Source organism: Perissodus microlepis, chromosome 9 (genome assembly GCF_051167445.1).
Source record: "Perissodus microlepis isolate ML-2025 ecotype Zambia chromosome 9, ASM5116744v1, whole genome shotgun sequence".
Lineage (NCBI taxonomy): Eukaryota > Metazoa > Chordata > Actinopteri > Cichliformes > Cichlidae > Perissodus > Perissodus microlepis.
In genome coordinates, this window is record NC_140469.1 from 23,801,544 (window position 1) to 23,821,453 (window position 19,910).

At 37.5% G+C, this 19,910-nt stretch overlaps 2 protein-coding genes across 2 annotated transcripts; one reads left to right on the forward strand and one right to left on the reverse strand.

The window, feature by feature from the left end:
* Positions 1-8,760: 8,760 nt before the first annotated feature.
* Positions 8,761-10,390, forward strand: ccl20b (chemokine (C-C motif) ligand 20b). The gene is made up of 4 exons (XM_084939751.1): positions 8,761-8,920; positions 9,024-9,126; positions 9,836-9,910; positions 10,018-10,390. The coding sequence occupies exons 1-4, from the start codon at positions 8,839-8,841 to the stop codon at positions 10,067-10,069; spliced, it is 312 nt and encodes a 103-aa protein (XP_084795877.1). The 5' UTR covers positions 8,761-8,838; the 3' UTR covers positions 10,070-10,390.
* LOC146380569 (uncharacterized) lies at positions 10,354-19,087 on the reverse strand. The gene is made up of 4 exons (XM_084939749.1): positions 19,009-19,087; positions 13,739-16,369; positions 13,231-13,348; positions 10,354-12,146 (listed from the first exon to the last, which is right to left on the reverse strand). The coding sequence occupies exons 2-4, from the start codon at positions 16,263-16,265 to the stop codon at positions 11,906-11,908; spliced, it is 2,886 nt and encodes a 961-aa protein (XP_084795875.1). The 5' UTR covers positions 16,266-16,369; positions 19,009-19,087; the 3' UTR covers positions 10,354-11,905.
* Positions 19,088-19,910: the final 823 nt, after the last annotated feature.

Consider the following 19,910-nt stretch of genomic DNA (forward strand, 5'->3'; position numbering starts at 1 on the left):
CTTTGTGGTTGACTTGGATATCAATATGCCTACCTCCTGAAGAGTGTTGTTCACTTGGTTGGCTGTTGTGAAGGGATTTCTCTTCACCATGGAAATGATTTTGCGATCATCCACCACTGATGTCTTCCATGGATGTCCAGGTCTTTTTGCATTGCTGATTAAATAAATAAGTCTTTAACTGTGATTTAAACAATGGCATAGAGTCAGACAAATAAGAAGGAATTGCTCACCCCTTCCCAGGAAATAGCCTGTGAGTCAATTTTCAAATTACTTTCGGTCCCTTTGAAAAGAGGGTGGCCCATGTTAAGGAGCAGAAACTCCTAAACTCTTCATCCAATTTGAATCCGGATACCCTCAAATGAAAGCCGGGAGTCTACACATTATGTTCATGTCTATTATATAACAATAACTGGAACATTTTGGAATACTTTCAGTATACGGATAAAAAGACAAAACTTTTTCAGTGTGCAAATATGTAAGGACCTAACTGTGTATCATCAGACAAATTTCCATGTCAGTCTTGGACAGATTGAACAGGTATACCAGAGAGAAAGAAGCCAGGAGAATAAACCAGAATTCCTCCACTAAACTAAAGGTGTACTAAAGGTGTACTCTCAGTGGCAGTTGAGGAATATGAGAACAGCTGGAGATAGCAATAATGGAAGAACAGAAAGATGCAACTCATAACAACAATGCTCGATGGCTGGTAGAGCTAAGAGTAGACCAGAGCAACCTCCCTGAACAGGATCCAGTAACCATCACAGAGGAAGATATCCAAGACAGAGTCTCAAGCACGAAGAGCTGGACAGCACCAAGCCTTGATATGATTCATGCCTACTGGCTAAAAAAGATAACTCCACTCCATGAGCATCTGGCAGCACAAATGAACCAGCAGCTAATGGATGAGATACACCTGGAATGGCGAACTGAAGGCTGGATAGTCCTCATCCCCAAGGAGACTGTAAGACCAGACTGACCAACCTGTGCACCACCTGGATTGATTACAATAAAGCCTATTACTCAATGCCTCTCACATGAATCGTGGAATGCCTAGAACTGTACAAGATCAACAGGATCATGAAAGCATTCATCAGGAATTTAATGGGGATGTGGCAAACAACACTAGAGCCCAACTTCAAACCAACAGCACAAGCTGCCAGTGCAGGATTTACCAAGGAGATGCTGTATCCCCCCTGCTTTTCTGCATGTGCCTGAATCCCCTCAGCCAGATCATTATCAAGACTGGCTAAGGATACCCGCTAGAGAATGCCACAATCATTAGCCACCTCCTCTACGTGGATGACATTAAGGTGTATGTCATGAGTGAATAAGACATTGATTCACTGAACCATACCAATAAGATCTACAGCATTGCCATTCATACTGAAGAAGTGCAGTTGGATGATAACCAGCACACTAAAACTGTATTTTAAGGAGAAAGAGGGAAGTCAAAGACTAGTGAATGTCATAACCCACTTTTCATGATAAAACAACAAAGATCCATGAGTACCTCAGGAAAACGGCCACAACGTCATGTTGTCCAATACAACCAGAACTAGACAATTGACTGTTGACAGCTGAAAATTAGTCAGTACAATAACTTGGAAACACAACAAGAAATTATGAGTCTCCTTCCTAAAAAGACCTCAGTGTTCTCAGTCAGTGTTGATTTTACTCTCTGGGATCCCCCCTCATTACGTCCTTTTCTTTGGAAAGGATCCTCCTCCTAGTCATTGTTTTCCCTGACATGGACTTTTTGTGTGAAATTGTAAAATGAGAAGCGTTCATGAGTACACGTGTGCATATGTATATAAAGAGAGAGAAGGTTATCCCATTTCCTTCAAACTTGGACATGTTGTGTGTTCATATATGTGATATATATTCATTAGCTGTAATGGTTATTTGAGTTACTGTTTTCGTTCTATTAGCTTAAAGAAGACTGACCATGGTTGATTTCTCTTTCAGACTATTCTCTGAAATGGTTGTGGTAAAAATGATAAAGTGTGGGAAATGTGCCAAAGTCATTTAAATCTTCTTTGTTGTCAATTCTGATGCTTAGTTTCAAACTTCAGCACGTAATCTTGACCATGTCTACACAACTAAATTCACAGAGTTACTGCCATGTGATTAGCTGAGTAGATATTAGGATTAACAAGCTTAACAACAAACAAGCTTAAGTTTTGAACAAGTGTTTCTAAGTATCACACAGCCTGCTGTCATGCTATCTCAGTGCCAACCTGCACCATTAATGGCTTAGTTGACACTTTTCTGCAAAACCAAGTTACAAATCTTATTTGAAGTATGTCATTTAAATTATTGACTGTATTAACCATTTCCATTTGTTTAAAGAGAAAATTAACAAGCAATCTGCCCACCATATTAACATATTAACAACAAAAAACTGTTAATGTAGAAGACATGTACAGTACAAAGACATGTTCAGTCTGAACAATCACCTTTTGGTTTCTGATATATATTCAGGTTTATGGGTGCTGTAGCTGTGTAAGTGTAACATACAAAAATAAAAGAACTCTCAACATTTCTCTTATTAATACAAGACAAAACAATATGGCACATACACTCTTTGCTGTATTGTTAATTTAAATACTGTACCTTTTATGGGTTATTTTTTAAATGTTACCATGAATTGCATATTTTTACGTGTGTGTCGGATCAACAGAAGCCGCCTGTCATATTTACGTGTGCAAACTTTTTGCCTGAAAACATTTTTCGAAGGGGTAACCTCAAAAGGTTAGATTGCAACCACTGTTGAATGAATACTTTCACTTAGCTAAGTGTGATCTTTCTAGGAAATTAAAAAATGTATTTTTTTAAAGGGCACCTTTTGAATTTGTCAACACATAAAAACATGTTTAAACTTCCAAATGACCTCAAAGTACATGCAAACTCTGACGGGTTTGTTTTCACCTGCACTTTAATCTCTGTTGTGTTTTTCCCCGTGTAGTTGCATCACCAAAAAGGAAATAGTAGACTGGCATATCGTTGCATGTGATCAAAATATACTGTCTTCAGCAGTTGCTATTTTTAGCTCCTCCAGGCTGTGCTAAAAATAGAACATACATTTTATTTAGGAATAGTTGAACTGTCGGTCACAGTGTTCTCTGGATTCCATGAGATCTAATGGAAAGTATTTAAACTATTTACTTATTGTTATTTTCTGAACAAATGAGGCCCAAACCCTAGAATAACTAGCAATTAAGATTAAGATTTGATGTCTGACATAAGGCCTTTGATTAACATGAGTTTCAGACATTTTTACATTTTGCTCTACAAAATAAAACACACGTTAAGAAGTTGTAAAGACTGATTTGAAAATAAGAGGGGAGGACAGATGAAGGAACATTAGTTACTCAGGAAGTGCGGAGGCTTAGGAAGGAGGATGTGAGGGCAGCTATGAAAAGGGTGAAGACGCAAAAGCGTCTCTTCCTGTTAACATATCTGTGGCTTGAGGCCAGCAGATGTTTGGATCAGACTTTTTAACACATGAGAGAATGCCTGAGGAATGGAGAAGAAGGGCTCTGTTACTATTACTGTTCAAGAACAGGTGTGATTTTAAGAGCTTTCATAAGTACGTAGGGTTAAAGGAAATGAGTCGTACCATGAAGCTATGGGAAAAAGTTACTGAAACTAGGTTAAGAAGAGAGGTGATGATCAGTGAACAGCAGTATAGCGTCATACTGAGAAAGATCTTTACATATGTGGTGCTTGCTTTGAGTTCATCATAATGTACAGAGAAGGTCAAAAGAAGTTTCACTGTGTCTTTTCTGGTTGTAGAGAAAACAAGACCTCAGCCAGTCGCAGCAGATGGCTGCCCTCCCTGAACCTGGTTCTGCCAGAGATTTCTTCCCGTTAAAAGGGAGTTTTTCCTTCCCACTGTCACTGTCACTGGGAGTGCTTGCTCATAGGCGCTCACCTGATTGTTGCGGTCTTCTCTATATAACTGTAAGATCTTTACCTTACAATATAAATCACCTATAGGTGACTGTTGTTGTGACATTGCACATTATGAATAAAATTCAATTGAATTTATTTGAATTTGATATGGGTGCCGAGAGAGGAACTATGGTACTGCATGGGGAAATCAGGAACAGGGAGGGTGGTGCAGGACATGTATGAGGATAGTCAGAAAGTGGTGCAGCAGCAGTGACAGGTGGGTTTAGGGTGGGCTAGATTACATCAGGTATTGGCTTTGGGCACCTTCTTGTTTGCAGTGGAAATGCACAGGTTAACAGATGAGTAAAAGCAGGCATCTCAAGGAACTATGATGTTTGCAGACAATATTGCACTGTAGTGAGGGTAGGGTGAAGGTGGAAGAGAGCTTGAAGAGGTGGAGATATGCACTGGAGAGAAGAGGAATGAAAGTCAATCCAAGCATGTGTGTAAATGACAACACAGGCGTAACAGGAAGGTGTAGAAGATGGTAGTAAGACCTGCACCACCATATCCAGTTTGAAGATAGCGGTGCAGAAAAAAAAAAGAAACCTGGAGGTGGTAGAGTTGAAGACATTAAGATTTTGACTGGGAGCGACCAAGACTGGTAAGTTTAGAAATGATCAGATCAGAGGGACAGCTCAGTTTGAGTGAGACATGCACAGAGGAGGAATAGTGGACATATTGGACAAAGGGTGTTCAGCATGGGGCTGCCAGGCAAATGAAAAAGAGGTAGACTACAGAAGAAAATTGATGGATGCAATGTAGGATGAGATGAAGAGGGTTGCTGTGACAGAATAGGGGTGTTTGGGTTAGGAATACCTGAGCCAAGAAGATGTAAATTTTGACATGTGCATGAAAATGTGTCACAAAGGTGTTGCTGCACATCAGCCTTCTGGTGACTCATAAAAGGAAATGCAACCAGTCAGTGTAACAAACAAAAAAGACTTTCTCAAGGAAGAAATTATAAAATGTATTTCATAAGGCTATCACAGTCTGAGGGTGATCTAATACATTCTTTTGAAGATATTAAGTCCAAAGTCAAACCAGTATCACGTCAAAACTTTGTTTTGCCTGTCATTGCTCACTGACTTTAAATATATTATCTCCCACTGCTGGAAATGCAACTTCCGCATGCATGACCTTTGTCAAAGTAACATAACTGTATGCCATTTAAAAGTCTGTTGTGGAGTTGCATCACCGAGTGCTGTAACACTAGTAGTTCAAAATGTCATACCTTTTTGGTATGGCATATAAAACAAAATAGTCAGTAAAAGGGTTTTTATTTGCTTGTTTTTTATCATCAAGCTGAGTGCCAAAAGCAGTTTAAAATTACTTAAACTACAAAGAGAAAGTTGTTACAGTTTACTCAAAGGCTTCATAGCCCCAAACATCAGCTCACAGTTTGCCTGAATTCATGATTTGTATGCTAAGTATGTTAAATTTGTTTCTGTTACTTTTTAAGCTTGACTATTATGTTTGCTATTGTAGCCAAAAACCTAACATTTGGGGACATATTTATTTATGGTCAATGCATTCAAAGAACTTTTATGATGTTAAAAAGCTACTGTCACCGTCAATTTTGACACTGAAAAGCAAGGAAACAGGTATTTTGCTACTGGCTAATTGTACATATTTTTAGTTTACCTTTCACAGTGCACAATTTTGGGACATGAGTATTTAAGAGAACAAGATCTACCACTGTTTGCAGCCTGCAATTTACTGCCCATTGCCCTGAAATTTAAGAAGAAAAAAAAAGGATGCTTGATGTGTTATTGATAGTCTTCACTTTATATATATACAGGACAAAAATAATTGTTTATTGATGATGTGACACAGGACAGAAGCAGCTGAATGAATTCTGAGGTGTTTAGAGACATAGTGTCTGCTCAAATCCAGCTAAATGCAGTCAAATTGATCGGGCGACATTTCATAATACAGATGGACAAGGACCCAAAACACACAGCCAAAGTAACCTAGGAGTTTATTAAATCAAAGAAGTGGAATATTCCTGAATGGTTAAGTCAGTCATTTGATCTTAACCCAATTGAATATACATTCCACCTGTTGAAGATGAAACTTCCGACAGAAAGGCCCCCAAACAGCAAACAGCAACTGAAAGCCGCTGCAGGTTGGTACATCTTGAGAAATAAAGAAAGCACGGAAGACAGCAGTGGATGATCGCAGAATCATTTCCATGGTGAAGAGAAACCCCTTCACATCAGCAAACCAAGTGAACAACACTCTTCAGGAGGTAGGCATATTGATATCCAAGTTAACCATAAGATGCATGTCAATCAGCATGAAGTTCAAGACTTCAGACTGTCATCGCAAAGCAAAGGGTTTTTAACCAAGTATTAGAAATGAACATTTTATTTTCAGTTATTTAATTCGTCCAATTACTTTTGAGCCTCTGATGCTTTAGTTCCTCACATTTTTAGGTAATTTTTTTTGTTCAACTCACTGAATTAAAGCTAGGTCATTTACTCACAGTTTACCCATTCGGTGCGGTGAAGTACGGGACTTTTTACAAAAGAGTAACTGTTTAACATTCTAATCTCTGATAAGACAACAGAATCTAAAATAGGTGCCAGCAAGATAAGCTTCCTTGAGCTGAACTATTTCTTCTAGGGACTTTTCAAATATGCTGCGTAAGAAAAACACATGGTGAAGTTGAGCCTTGTTGGGGATTTTGACTTTCCTATCCTCTGGTTATTTTTGTTACACTTGTACAAGGTAGATGTGCGTGTCACAGAAGAAGGATACACAAACCAAACCTCCCCACATTCCTTTCACATGCCTTCCTTTCACAAGTGAGTGAGAGCAAGTCACTAATTAACTTGTCAGCAAAAATGAGGAAAACAAAGAACTACAGCTCAAAGGGCTTAAGTTGCATTAATTCATACAGTTCATACAATTTGAGTGCAGACTTAAGTCAAAGTTAAGTTTAGCAATTTGTTGTCATAATTAATCGTTTCCAGCTCAGTCTTAATAAAAAGACAGACTATAGCCTACTTAAAGTCTTTCAGATGTTAAATAAAGCTTACAATGAGCAACAATAGCACCCTTGTTCCTGACCTATAAGCCTATTTTTTTCTCTTTTTTGAGGCTTCATGTTTGGATTTTGGGTGTGGCTATATATATTTTTAGACAAAGGGGTAAGATATGGGAAACAATGATCTAATGCCAGTGTGCTAGCTTGTTAACAAGGTTTAATTAACTGTGATTATAGATGTTCTAAATTTGGCTAGCAGCAATCTAACAAAATATACTAAGTGGAAAAACCCAACAGCTGGCTGATACTTGCTCTTGACACTAACCTCAAGTGGCCACTAGAGGAACTGTAGTTTTGGTCATTTAGCTGAATTTTATTCAACCCCCAGCAGTAGCATTCTACTAGTGCCACAAAAAAGCATTTTTGTCTTTAGATAGCAAGATGCTAATATTCACTGATAAACTACTAATTGTTTGCTTGCAGTTAAATGGCATTGCAAGCTGGCCTTATCAGCATTTTGCTCAGAATAGCTGGTAATGACGTCAAGAGGCTTAAAGGATTCAAAATTGCCTTTTTGCCTAGCTTTAATATTGTTTAATAGCTGGTCGAAAGTAGTTAGACTTCATAAAACATTCAAGCCACATTCTTAGTTTTGAGGGAAGTTTTGATCTTACTGTTAAAAAAATCAACAAAGGCAGTGTAAGGACGTTGGATTTCCACTTCACCTGAGACACGAGGCCTAGTGACCAGTGACCTGTGACTGAGACTACATGACTGCCCGGCAACCACTGATTTCATGGGAAAGTATCCCTTGAACGGTTCCAAGTAGTTACTGGAGATTGGGGATTACCAAAGTGGTGTCTGAGAGCAATCATGCAGGTCTATTGACCAGACAGTGACCACATAGTCCAGTTGATGAGTGGCTGCAATTTCTTTTACGTTTTACAACCACTTGGTGGTAAGTTAGTGAATAATTGCATGACAAGATATCTGTTTTCACTGGGTTCTATGCAAACTACTGCGGCAGTGTATTAGCAACCACGAGCAATCGCAAGGACGTTTTTGGTCTAGCACCCTTTTTACGACCAATTTCACCTAGTGACTATTAACAACCTCCAGCAAGCTTTCACCACCCAATAGGCCTGTCTAACTGAGGCCTAATAAATGACTTGTTATAACAGTAAAAAAACCCTCCAAATTGTTCAAAATCCAATTGCTTGTAGTAGGTTTCCCAGCAGATTCTCTGTCATTTTGTACAAAACTTACAGGACTGCTATTCTCTTCAGGTCTCCCTTGAATGAAATACAAGTTAAGCTGCTTGACTTATTATAGACCACTCCAGATCCAGCAGTGCTATAGGCTTTAAGCAGGAACAGGTAAGAAACAAAACAACAAAAATGCAAATGTTTATTTGCATTATTAATGATGGCTACCAGGAGGTGACTCATTTGGTTTCAAAAACTAATTCCAATTGTATAGAATATGACATATATTCACATAATACTTCTTTAAAAATGTACTTTCCTGATATCTGGTTTCACTTGGAATTCATTCTTCAGGGAATCAGTTTGCACATGAGTCCAGCACCAGCCAAGCTCATAGTTCAGGCTGCCAATGTTTAACTTTTTTTTTTTTTTTTTTTATACTTTATTTCCTCCCATATCAGGGTCAGCTGGAATTTTTTCTATTTCCTGCTCTGTTTCCAGTGTTTTAACAATGCCACAAAGGATTACACAATCCTGCCCGACGGGAAATTCCGAGAGGCGGCCTACTTAAAGGAATGATCACCAAGTGGCACTTGTCACACTCTCTCTGATCGCCTTCAGGTGTTACACCTTTTCAGCGTCAGACACAGAAAGGCAGAGTGAACGCTCTGAGTTGGCTCATCAACCATGGCAAGCAGGAAAACGTGTCTCACGGTAGCTCTGTGCTCCCTCGTCATTATCATCAACTTTTTTGACAGCGCACAATCAGGTATTTCATACTAGTTAATATTTTAATGCACTTTCACTAATATTGCCAGTAGTAAGTTAAAAGTGTGATTTATAGCGGATTCTTTGTGTGTGTGTGCTTACAGCGAGCTGCTGCCTGAGGTACTCCAACCGTCAGCCTCCTTGCAAACGGATTCTGGGTTACACCATTCAGAACATCAATAACGCCTGTGACATCAACGCCATCATGTAAGTTATAACGGTTTATATGGAAGTGTAGCATGATAAAAGCAGGTAGATTCATGAGGAAATATGACATCTAACAAACTGAAACGCTAAGAAGTAGTCAAGTTGAAGTTTAAGCAAGTTGTGCATTTTTCTAGTTTTTGAGTAGTGTTTACTCTGTACAAAGATTGTAGATTATGGGAAAATTTATATATCAAATGTATTATTATTACATAAAAAGAGAAATGCTCACATTTAAGAAGTTTAGAGAATGAATTAAGACTGCTCATAAATATCTGTTCAATCAGTTTATGTGGCCCAGCTTAAGTAGTGGTATTCTCAAGGAAAGACTATAGATAGGAAACTTAACCAGTTATATGATACACCTGAAGTGCAATTGTGACTGAAAAAATGTACAAAAACAGCAAGAGCTAATGCCAATCTTTCATCCTAGTGTCTGGTTATAAATTCTGTGTAACGTATCTTATCTGCACATTTCACCTTGTGGTGAAAAGATAATGGCTGTGTGTGCTTGGCATTTGCGCTCTCTCGGACGGACTAAACCTTGTGTATCTAAATAGCAAAACAGCATTTAATCTGTGACTAAAAATCAATCACGACAAGTTCAGGACGCTCTGCAGTTAATAATCAAGCTAACACACTGGAATGAAACTCCATCGAGAGAAACTGTATCTTGGGGGTAAATGACTGCTTTCATCCTCTTTCCCAACAGTTTTCATGCTCCGGGAAGGTTTGTGTGTGCCGACCCATCAAAGCCGTTGACCCAGAAAGTGATGAAGTGTCTTGAGTAAGTATAAATGCCCCTGTGGTGTATTGTTTGTCTGTGGGTTATATTCACTCTCAGCTGCTCAGTGAGTCAAACTGATCTTATTTCACTGATTTTGTTTTTTGCAGTGAAAAGAAGCGGAAGGCCAACAAAGAAAATTCTAACAACAATGCATCTTAAACTCTCTTTAAGTGTTCTTATCTGCACTAATACTATCATAATAGTAAATCTACACATAAATATAATTTGTTGTGTGACCTTTCCTTTTATTTATTCTGTTTTATAAACAGGGAAGAGTAGTATTCTTAATACATGTGTGAGCTATAAGCTTTAGTGCTTCAACAACAAAAAAACTTGTGCTTTTTTAAAAGTAATGTAAAATATTATTATTTTGTTATATGTATTATTGTTTGATTTATTTTCTGAAGAAGATGAAATATAAAACCCTGTATTTTCAGAAAGTGTGAGATATTCATTGTATTTAATATTTGTCAGAGAATTTATTAAAAGAGTTATTTGATAAAAACACATGTCTGTCTGTATGGACTCCACAAGCAAACACACGCTGTCAAATTTTTGTCCTTATTGTACATCGGGGAAAAAAAATAGAATTAATCACGCTGCAAAAGGATCCTAAATAAAAAGAAATTAGCTGATAGTGATTAGCAAACAGTGATAAATATGTACAATACCATATTTATAAGGTTACATCTCTGTTTAAAAGGTTTAAATCCTAGTGTTAAACATTGTAAAAAGAACATCAATGTTTTTTCTGTTGTATAACTGGAATACAAATTAAAGATGTTCTTTATTTAATGTAATTATTCATAGAACAAAATATTCAGAATGGAAGGAATATGATCACAAATGAAGAGATATGTTTAAGTTCAGTTCATTCACATAGACTGTGAAGTCTGAAAAATTGAGCCACTGTAGAGAGTTATAAACCTGCTTTCTTTCTAATGGCCAGCAAGGGGTGATGCCTTTTGTTGCATAAACATGGGAAAATAGCCTTTTAGTTGCCTCTATGATCTCAGTGAACACTTTTCTGATGATTGTATCCTGTCAGTCACTAGTTTGTGCCTTACTACCCATATGATTTTAATTTAATAAACTTTGTTTCTTAGTAACTGTGGGGAGGCACTTATAGATGGACAAAATGTGTTACCTATTAGAGAAGTAGTGGTTTAATTGGATAATTCCAATGTATCTGAGCTTGGTACATCTGTTGCAGGATGGTTTTATGGGTTATCTTAACTTTAACTACCTAACTCTTCAATAAACAAAGCTGTAGGTGAACCGCCTATCTAATAACGCTGCATAAGTAGAGGGTGCAAAGTTCACACAAGCCAAAGAACAACAGACATCTTAATGAGGAAGGCTGAAATAAAGTTTGAAATGAACTGAAATTACTTTTACAGTGCATGAAATGTGATTTTCCATTGTTATCTGTCAGCAGTGACTAAACAAGCTTAGTAATTAAACCAAGAGAGATATTATACTTTAGACTTGTTTAAAAGGCTTTGTTTGCATTTATTATACATATAATGTGTCCTTTATCTACGATAGATATAGTAAGATATTCTTATATATTCATTATGATTCTCAGTCATTTATTATGTAAGTTATATTCAGTTGACAATCATTGTCTCTTACTTCTTGCAGAACTTCTTTGTTTCAGTAAAGCAAAAAGACGATGTATGATTGAATGAATTATGTGCAGCATTTTAATCGACCAAAATGCTGACTCTGTAATACTTTGATTAAGAAGAAATTGCAGTGAAGTTATCATAGACATTTGTTTCATCTTTTCTTGCTTCACTGGTTCTGTTTAAAACCAACATTTTTGTAAGTAAGTAAAACTTCAAATATTTGCTGGAGAAACACTCAAAACTTTTAAAATAATGAAACATCAGAACACTGTAAACTATTATCATGGAATTAAAAAATTTAAAAATAAATCTATAACCTTTAAAAAAGAGAAAAAAAATAGAGAAAAGAATTGTTATATTTTCCTCATGGCACAGTTGACACAGTGAGAAGTAACATCTTTGCTTCTGGATCTTCTCTGGTCTCCAGAGCCTGGCAAAGTTTCTCCCAGAACAGCTCGGTGTGCTCTCCAGCTCGCGGCCAGCTCAGGTAGGTTTTCCTCTTTAGCATCTTTCTCATGCGGTGGTAAGGAGACAACAGATAGCTGGGAATCTCTTCCATAAATACCAGGATTAGAACATCTGTCTGCTCATCAAACAGACGGAAACTAAAGATAAGAGGGAGAAAAGGGATGCATAAGTACTTTCTTTAAAAGAGTAAAGTAATGAAGATAATACAAAAATAAATGAAATAAACATGTTTTACGAGAATAAAATAAAACACCTGTGAACATGGCAGATTAAAGAGGAAATTAAAAGCTAGCAAAAAAAAAAATATCGATGAAATTTTAAGCATGCCGGTGTAACATAACTGTACAGTACTGCACAGATCAGAAAATCACATAGTGGAACACAGTCATGTCAAGTCCTCTTCTTTCAGCTGTTCCCTTTAGGGGTCACCACAGGGGATCATCTGCCTCCATCTCAACCTATCCTCTTTTGCCACATATAGTAGATGCAGTTAAGCACGTCCTGCTTCACATCCATGAACCTCCTATGTGACCTCCTAAGCCATCTTAACCTTGCCTCTCAAACTTTGTCTCCAAACAGGTCAACCTGAGCTGTCTCTCTGATATTCTCATTTCTAATTCTGTAACTCCCAATAAAAAGTGGAGTAATTTTGTTAGGCTGGCCACTCATGGGAAGTTTAATTGCTGTTCCAAGTTTTGTGGATAATGGCTCTCACCATGGTTCGCTGGAGTCCCAAAGTCTTTATAACCCCTTCCAGACTGACAGGCATCAATGACTTTCTTATCTTTCTTGTTCTGTTTAAGTAAATTATTGATTTAACAGGTCTGGGAGTATCAGGCCTGGGTATGGTTAGTGAATTTGAACTCAACTTTGAACTCAACCATGTAGGTTTGAAAGCTTTTTTTCCCCCTTGATAAATTAAATCATCTTTTAAAAAAAAAAAAAATTGTATTTGCTTTGGTTACATTTGTCCAATATTAAATGTTGTTTGATAATCTGAAACATGTAAGCGTAACAAATATGCAAAAAAAAAAAAAAAAAGTAGAAGAAAAAAGAAATCAGTAAAGGGGCAGATGCTTTTTCATGGCACTGTATTTGGAGTAACTTTGGTTGTGCCATTGTCACTGTTGACATTAGCATAAAAGCACTGTTAACACCTTTCAATTTCAATTTTATATTTTAATGTTATTGCTACAGTCTTGTGGTGCGCCAACAGGTTACCTGGCTGCCTGGATCTCTCTGGAGCACCATTCACTCTCGAGGTATTTGCGACTGATAACACAAATGGTCTTCCTGCTTCCATAAATAGCATCTGTAATGTTATCTATGATGGGTCTCCCTAATGAAGAGAAGAAAAATAACACAGCCAGTAATAAAACCATGAGGTTTGTATCCTCAGCTTTTTAGTAAAGTAGTATAGTGACACCCTCTGGAGTACATATGAAAGTACACATTTGACTGCAAAAGCTTCTAACAACATGCCCTCATTGTCTCCAGATAATTGTTAGATAGTCTCTCTTTTGATTATATAATTGCACTAACTGCCACTTCAAATATAACTGCATAAGTCAAATGATGTTACATTTTTCTAAAAACATTCTAGAAAATGTCCTGAATCTAATAATTTAGTTGGGATTAAACAGAGATACCGACAAACACATAATTTTAAGAGACATCCCACTTGTCAAGCCATTAATTTTTAACTTTGAATTCAAGCCTGCAGTCTTACCTGGTTCAAAGTCTCGATGGTGTAGGCACAGTCTCCAGCCCTGTTCTCCTTCCAGTTTTGGTAAGAGCTTGTCAATGACCCAAGGCTCATCGTGGGTGTTGTAGGAGATAAAGGCGTCGTACTGATGAGGAGTTTTCTTGTTTTTGTGCTTTTTATCAAAGAGCCAAGCTATGAACAGGTAATAGGCATAGACCAGCTGCAACCCCATGAAATGGTAAGTGAAGGACACCACCATCAAGCATAGGATTGTACACGTGGTGAGAACAAAGCAAATAAAGTCAGTGTTAGCTGAGCAGGAGCTGGTGTCCAAGTCCAAAAGCTTCTTACTTTTGAATTCTTGTGGATAGTTGCACGTAAAGTTATAAGCATCATAAACTTGAGTTTTGCTGTCATTTATTGCCCACGAGAGAAACCAGCTGTTATCACAGTTGCAGGTGAATCTATTGCCCTGAAGGTCCAGATAAGTCAGAGCTGGTAGGGATTTTATATCTTCTTTGCGGATAACTGAATATAAATTCTGTCTTGCCTGTAGAAACTCCAGCTTTGTGAGGTTGGCATCTATAAGGAACTCTAGAGAGTAAAGAGCTGTCCTGGATATGTAAAGGCTTTTAAGGTTTGGAATTGGGAAAAACAGATCTGGAGAGAGTTCTTTAAGTTCATTTGAAGAAAGTTCAAGTAATTGCAGCTGTGGTGTGTAAACAAAGGTCTCTTTGTCCAGAGACGCAATACGGATATTCCTGGCTTTGAAACTCAAAAGACTGGTCAAACCTTGCAAAAAGTTCCCAGGCAGATAACTATGCAACCTGTGGTGTTGTGAAAAAACAAGCAGTTCCTCAAGATGGGACAGCTGAGAAAATGGAGGATCAGGCAAATTTATACTTTTCTTGTAATTGATGTGATTTTCACTCAAATCCAGTCTTCTTAAATTAATCAAAGGACTGAAAACATCTTTGTTTAGTTCATCTTGTGAAATATCATTGTTTTGTAGATTAATTTGGGTCAGATTTGTCAGTCCACTGAAACTCTTACTTTCAAGTACTTTTATTTTGTTTTGGTGTAATGACAGGTTCTGGAGGGAGTGCAAGCCTTTAAATGCATCCCTTTTGATAGCAGTGAGTTTGTTTCCATTCAAATGCAGCTGTGTGAGGTTTGGCAAATGTTCTTTGAAAGCACCATTCAATTTAGTTATTTGGTTTGTCTGTAATTTTAGAGTTTGTAATCCTTTTAAATCCTTGAAAAGACACGGTTTCAGAGCTGTGATTGAATTCTGATAAAGATAAAGCTTTCTGAGCTTTGTCTGATTGGTGAAATCATGGCAGTCCAGTGTGCTGATGTTATTGGTGCTGAGATCCAGCTCTGAAAGAGTTGGTAGATTCCTTGTTGCAGCTGGAACCAATGGAAGCCTGTTTTTACTCAGCGTTAAAATCCTTAAGTTTTTAAGGGATCTGAAAGCATCATCATGGATGTATTTTATTTTGTTATCTGTCAAAACTAACTCAGTTACATTAATACACAACTTAAACAAGTATGCATTAACAAAGCTGAGCTTATTGCTTCGAAGCTGCAGAGCCCTCATTGTTGGGATGGTGCAGGAAATGTTGATCAGTGTGGTCAGGTTATGTGTCATTGCATTCATTCTCAGAATAGTTAATGATGAGTTCACTGACTCTAACAACCTTTCCATGTCCCCAAGACCCAAATGAAGCTCACTAATGTCAAGAGTAGTAACACGACTAAGAAATGTCTTGTTTTGCACGTCCCATATCATTTGTTTCTTTCTGGCTGGGCTCCCAATTTTAAACCAGGTGAGATTTGGAAAAACATCGGCAGTGATCCTGAAGACTGCGAGGGGATTTTTCGACAAATCAAGGTACTGAAGTTCTAATGATTTGTTTGTCAGTTCAAATGACTGAAAAGTGGTTAAATCATTGTTGCTTATTACCAGCTCCCGTAGATGTGGCAGATGTTGCAATATCAATTGAACTTTTGTAATGTGGTGCAGTTTGTTATGAGAAATGTCCAGAAGTTTTAAACTTGTCATGGACTTAAAAGATGTGGATGCCACTTGTTTAATGCGATTTTGATTAATTCTTAGCTCAATGAGGCAACTCAAGCCATCAAAAACATTTTCTCCCAGTGTAACAAGTTTGTTATTATTTAGATTTAATGTCTCAAGAGAACTTAGACTGGCAAACGCACCGCTTTCTATCTGCGAAATGTTGTTGATATTAAGGTCTAACTTAGTCAAATTTAGTAGATCTTTGAAGTCTGATGCATGTATTGTTGAAATTCTGTTAGAAGTTAAATCAAGGCCTGTCACAGTTGAGGGAATATCTCCAGGAACAGCTCTGAGTTTACTCCCAACACATATGGCCGTACTGTAGCTGATTCTGCAAGTCTTCAGGGAAAATCCATCAACCGGCGCAATGAAATTGATGATGCACAGCGTGTAAAAAATAATCTGCGATTTGCAACATTTTGTTCCTCTTTCTAATTTGGTTTGTTCCTCTTCCAATCCAGGATCCATTTTTAATCTTTGTAACAAACAGGAAAGCCCAACGCAGACAACCAGAAAACATAAACTATAGTCCACTGTCCATAGTCCACTGAATTTAACTGTCACAGACAATCCTGGGAAGCCAAAAACAAAAAACATAAAGAAACAAAAATTAAGGAATCAACAAGAAAACAAATTGCAAAGAGTCAAAAATATCTTATTCATCTTACAACCAATACAAAAATGCATCAAGACCTCTTTATTCCAAATTTATGACATGCGCTGTGTCACATTAGGATGGAACTATCCAGAAATCTTTGTGTTGTACTTGACACTTTCCACCAACTTCTGTTATTTCTGTCCTTTTACTATTTTAATATTAAAAAAAAATAGTGAAAGTAGCCAGGAGAAGATTTGGAGAAGTTTAGACATCTTCAAAATATGGTGTGTATGCAGGCTTTAAGTGTTTAATGGAGTAAGATGTATCTTGATTTTATGACAAATACAGTGGCTTGTAAAAGAATTCGGCCCCCTTGAACTTTTCTACATTTTGTCACATTACTGCCACGAACATGAATCAATTTTATTGGAATTCCATGTGAAAGACCAACACAAAGTGGTGTACACGTAAGAAGTGGAACGAAAATCATACATTCCAAACATGATTCCAAACATTTTTTTACAAATAAATAACTGAAAAGTAGGGTGTGCATAATTATTCAGCCCCCTGAGTCAATACTTTGTAGAACCACCTTTTGCTGCAATTACAGCTGCCAGTCTTTTGGGGTATGTTTCTACCAGCTTTGCACATCTAGAGACTGAAATCCTTGCCCATTCTTCTTTGCAAAACAGCTCCAGCTCAGTCAGATTAGATGGACAGCGTTTGTGAACAGTAGTTTTCAGATCTTGCCACAGATTCTCGATTGGATTTAGATCTGGACTTTGACTGGGCCATTCTAACACATGGATACGTTTTGTTTTAAACCATTCCATCGTTGCCCTGACATGTCTGGTGTGGTTTTTGGCTTTCATGGTGTTGTTGTTCCCAATATTCTCTTAGACAACCTCTGAGGCCATCACAGAGCAGCTGTATTTGTACTGACATTAGATTACACACAGGTGCACTCTATTTAGTCATTGGCACTCATCAGGCAATGTCTATGGGCAACTGACTGCACTCAGACCAAAGGGGGCTGAATAATTACGCACACCCCACTTTTCAGTTATTTATTTGTAAAAAATGTTTGGAATCATGTATGATTTTCGTTCCACTTCTCACGTGTACACCACTTTGTGTTGGTCTTTCATGTGGAATTCCAATAAAATTGATTCATGTTTGTGGCTGCAATGTGACAAAATGTGGGAAAGTTCAAGGGGGCCGAATACTTTTGCAAGCCACTGTATCTTATGATGCAGTGTGCAGTCTTGAGTCACTCCTCAGTTCTTTATATTTAACCAGAAAAATGGAACAAGGTGCACCTAATTATTGAAAGTTGATGTTTGGTCACACCACCTTTATACTTCAACACAGGCCAAACTCTTTTAGGCAAGCTTTTTTATAACTTATGTAAGTAGCCTTCAGAAACAATTTTGAGGCTCTGGAAAGGCCAGTGCATGACTGTACTGTTCCACTCTGTGTTTTTTTTTTCTATTCTGCTTTACTGCTTTACTCCACTGGCAGTGGATTTTGGATCACTGTCATGCTGAAAAATGAAATGTTGCAAATAAAATGTTTCTGTATGGTACTACAGGACGGATCAAATTCTTGAGGTACCCAAATCATAACAGAACCTTTACTCTGTTTTACAGATGGCTGTAGACACTCATTATTGTATCTCTCCTGACCTCCTCTGTACATACTGACAATGTGAACCACATTTTTAAATCTGCAGTCATCATTTCATAAGACCTGTAGCAACTGATTTTCAGTCCAGTTCTTCAGTTCTTGTATAATTTGTGAGCCAGTCTCACGCTTTCTCTTCCTCAAGAATTGGTTCTTCACATCAACCCTTTTTTTCAGTTTCTTACAGACATGACTTTTAGATACTGTTCATAGGATGTACATAGTTTTACTAACTTTTTAAAGACATGCTGCACAGCCGGCTGAGATATGTCAATTATTCAGCTAGTAGCTCTTTGGGAGTCTGCTTACTGGTGCAAAAATACCATTTGTGCCAGTCAAACTGTTTTCCTTGATTCAACTAAAGAAATGGGAACAAACTGTGTTTTTTGGTAACAGCTAGTAACAGAGAACCAATTTAAAATGAGTCCTTTGCTCAGTTGTCTGTTTTGTGTAGACAGAGCTAGGCACCTTTTTCTTCCTTGAATGAGTCATAGGTCAGTGTTAAGTGAGTTAACCATAAAACAGAAGCAAAAAAAAAAGGAAAATTAGTAAAAAAAAAAAAAGCTGTTAATGTCCAAAGAAGAACATTTAAAGACCTTCAGAAAGCACAAAAAACTGCTGCTCAAGACCATTTAAAAATGAAATTACAAGAAGGTCTTTCTCCTTAAAAGCACCATAATAAAGAAACGAGGCGTGGGTAAGACTTTGTTGCCAATTTTTTGCAAACGATTTTGACAAATATTACTCATTCTGAGACTATTACCAGTCCCTCCTATTTTCATTGCACCTTCCAGTTTTATTAAAAGAGAAATATATTTTACAGCACAAGTAAAATGTATGACAACCCTAGTTGTCATACATTTGTAGCTTAATTCAGATTTGGACCCACACAGAGGCATGAAGAACAAATGAAATCTTAAAAAAACTTACTGAAGACTTGTTGAAAAAAAAAAAAAAACTGTGGTAGATAATCCAATCCAACATCAAATCCAAAAGGCAAAGTGACCAAGGAATGAGACATGAAGCACGGAGTGCTGAAATGATGTAGGAAAATAGAAAGGCAGGAGAACAGCTTCGTAAAGAGGGTGGGCTGAGGGCTATAAATACACAAAGAGCTGAACCAATGGGCTATGAAGGCAAAACAGGAAACACCTTTAAATGTAATCATTTTAAATAAAGAGAAAAACTATCCCCTCTGTGACTAATCCAGCTACTAAAAGGAAATCTGTTAGTTTTACATCAAGAGCCACATTTATCATGTGCGGTTTCATAATAATAAAAAATCCTAAGCTTGATCAATGAGCACATTAAAACCAGTGAAGTCAGTGTATCCATGTCCTTTACTTCAACTCTGTATACAGGAAGTGGAACTGTGGTCAGGCCCTTTCTCTGAATATATGAAGATGACTTACATATGAGAGGAATAGTACTTTAAAGGATATTTGAAGTTTATTTTAACCTGGTACATTTCTGACTAATGTGTCTGTGGAGGGGGTGTGGTCTCTGGCTCCACTGCAGTGGAGGGTGGTACAGCGGGCTCAAGGGGCAGTGCTAGTCTGGCTGGCAGGACAGCTGCTGCCACTCAGTAATCAGGTTCTTCCATTTTTTCAGTGATGCTGGGACATAAGGAGAGAGAGAAGTGTGGAGTGCAGAAGCAGCTGGAAAGCTGACTGCCCCGATGTCAAAATGACAAAAGAGAACGTTGTTGTGTAAAAAAATCTACTGTCCTTTATGGCTTATGTTAATGCTGTACTTACCACCTCTGATGTAGAAATCCAGGAAAATTGTGTAGTTTTCCAATACACAAATTCTTCATTATGTGGATTCCTTGT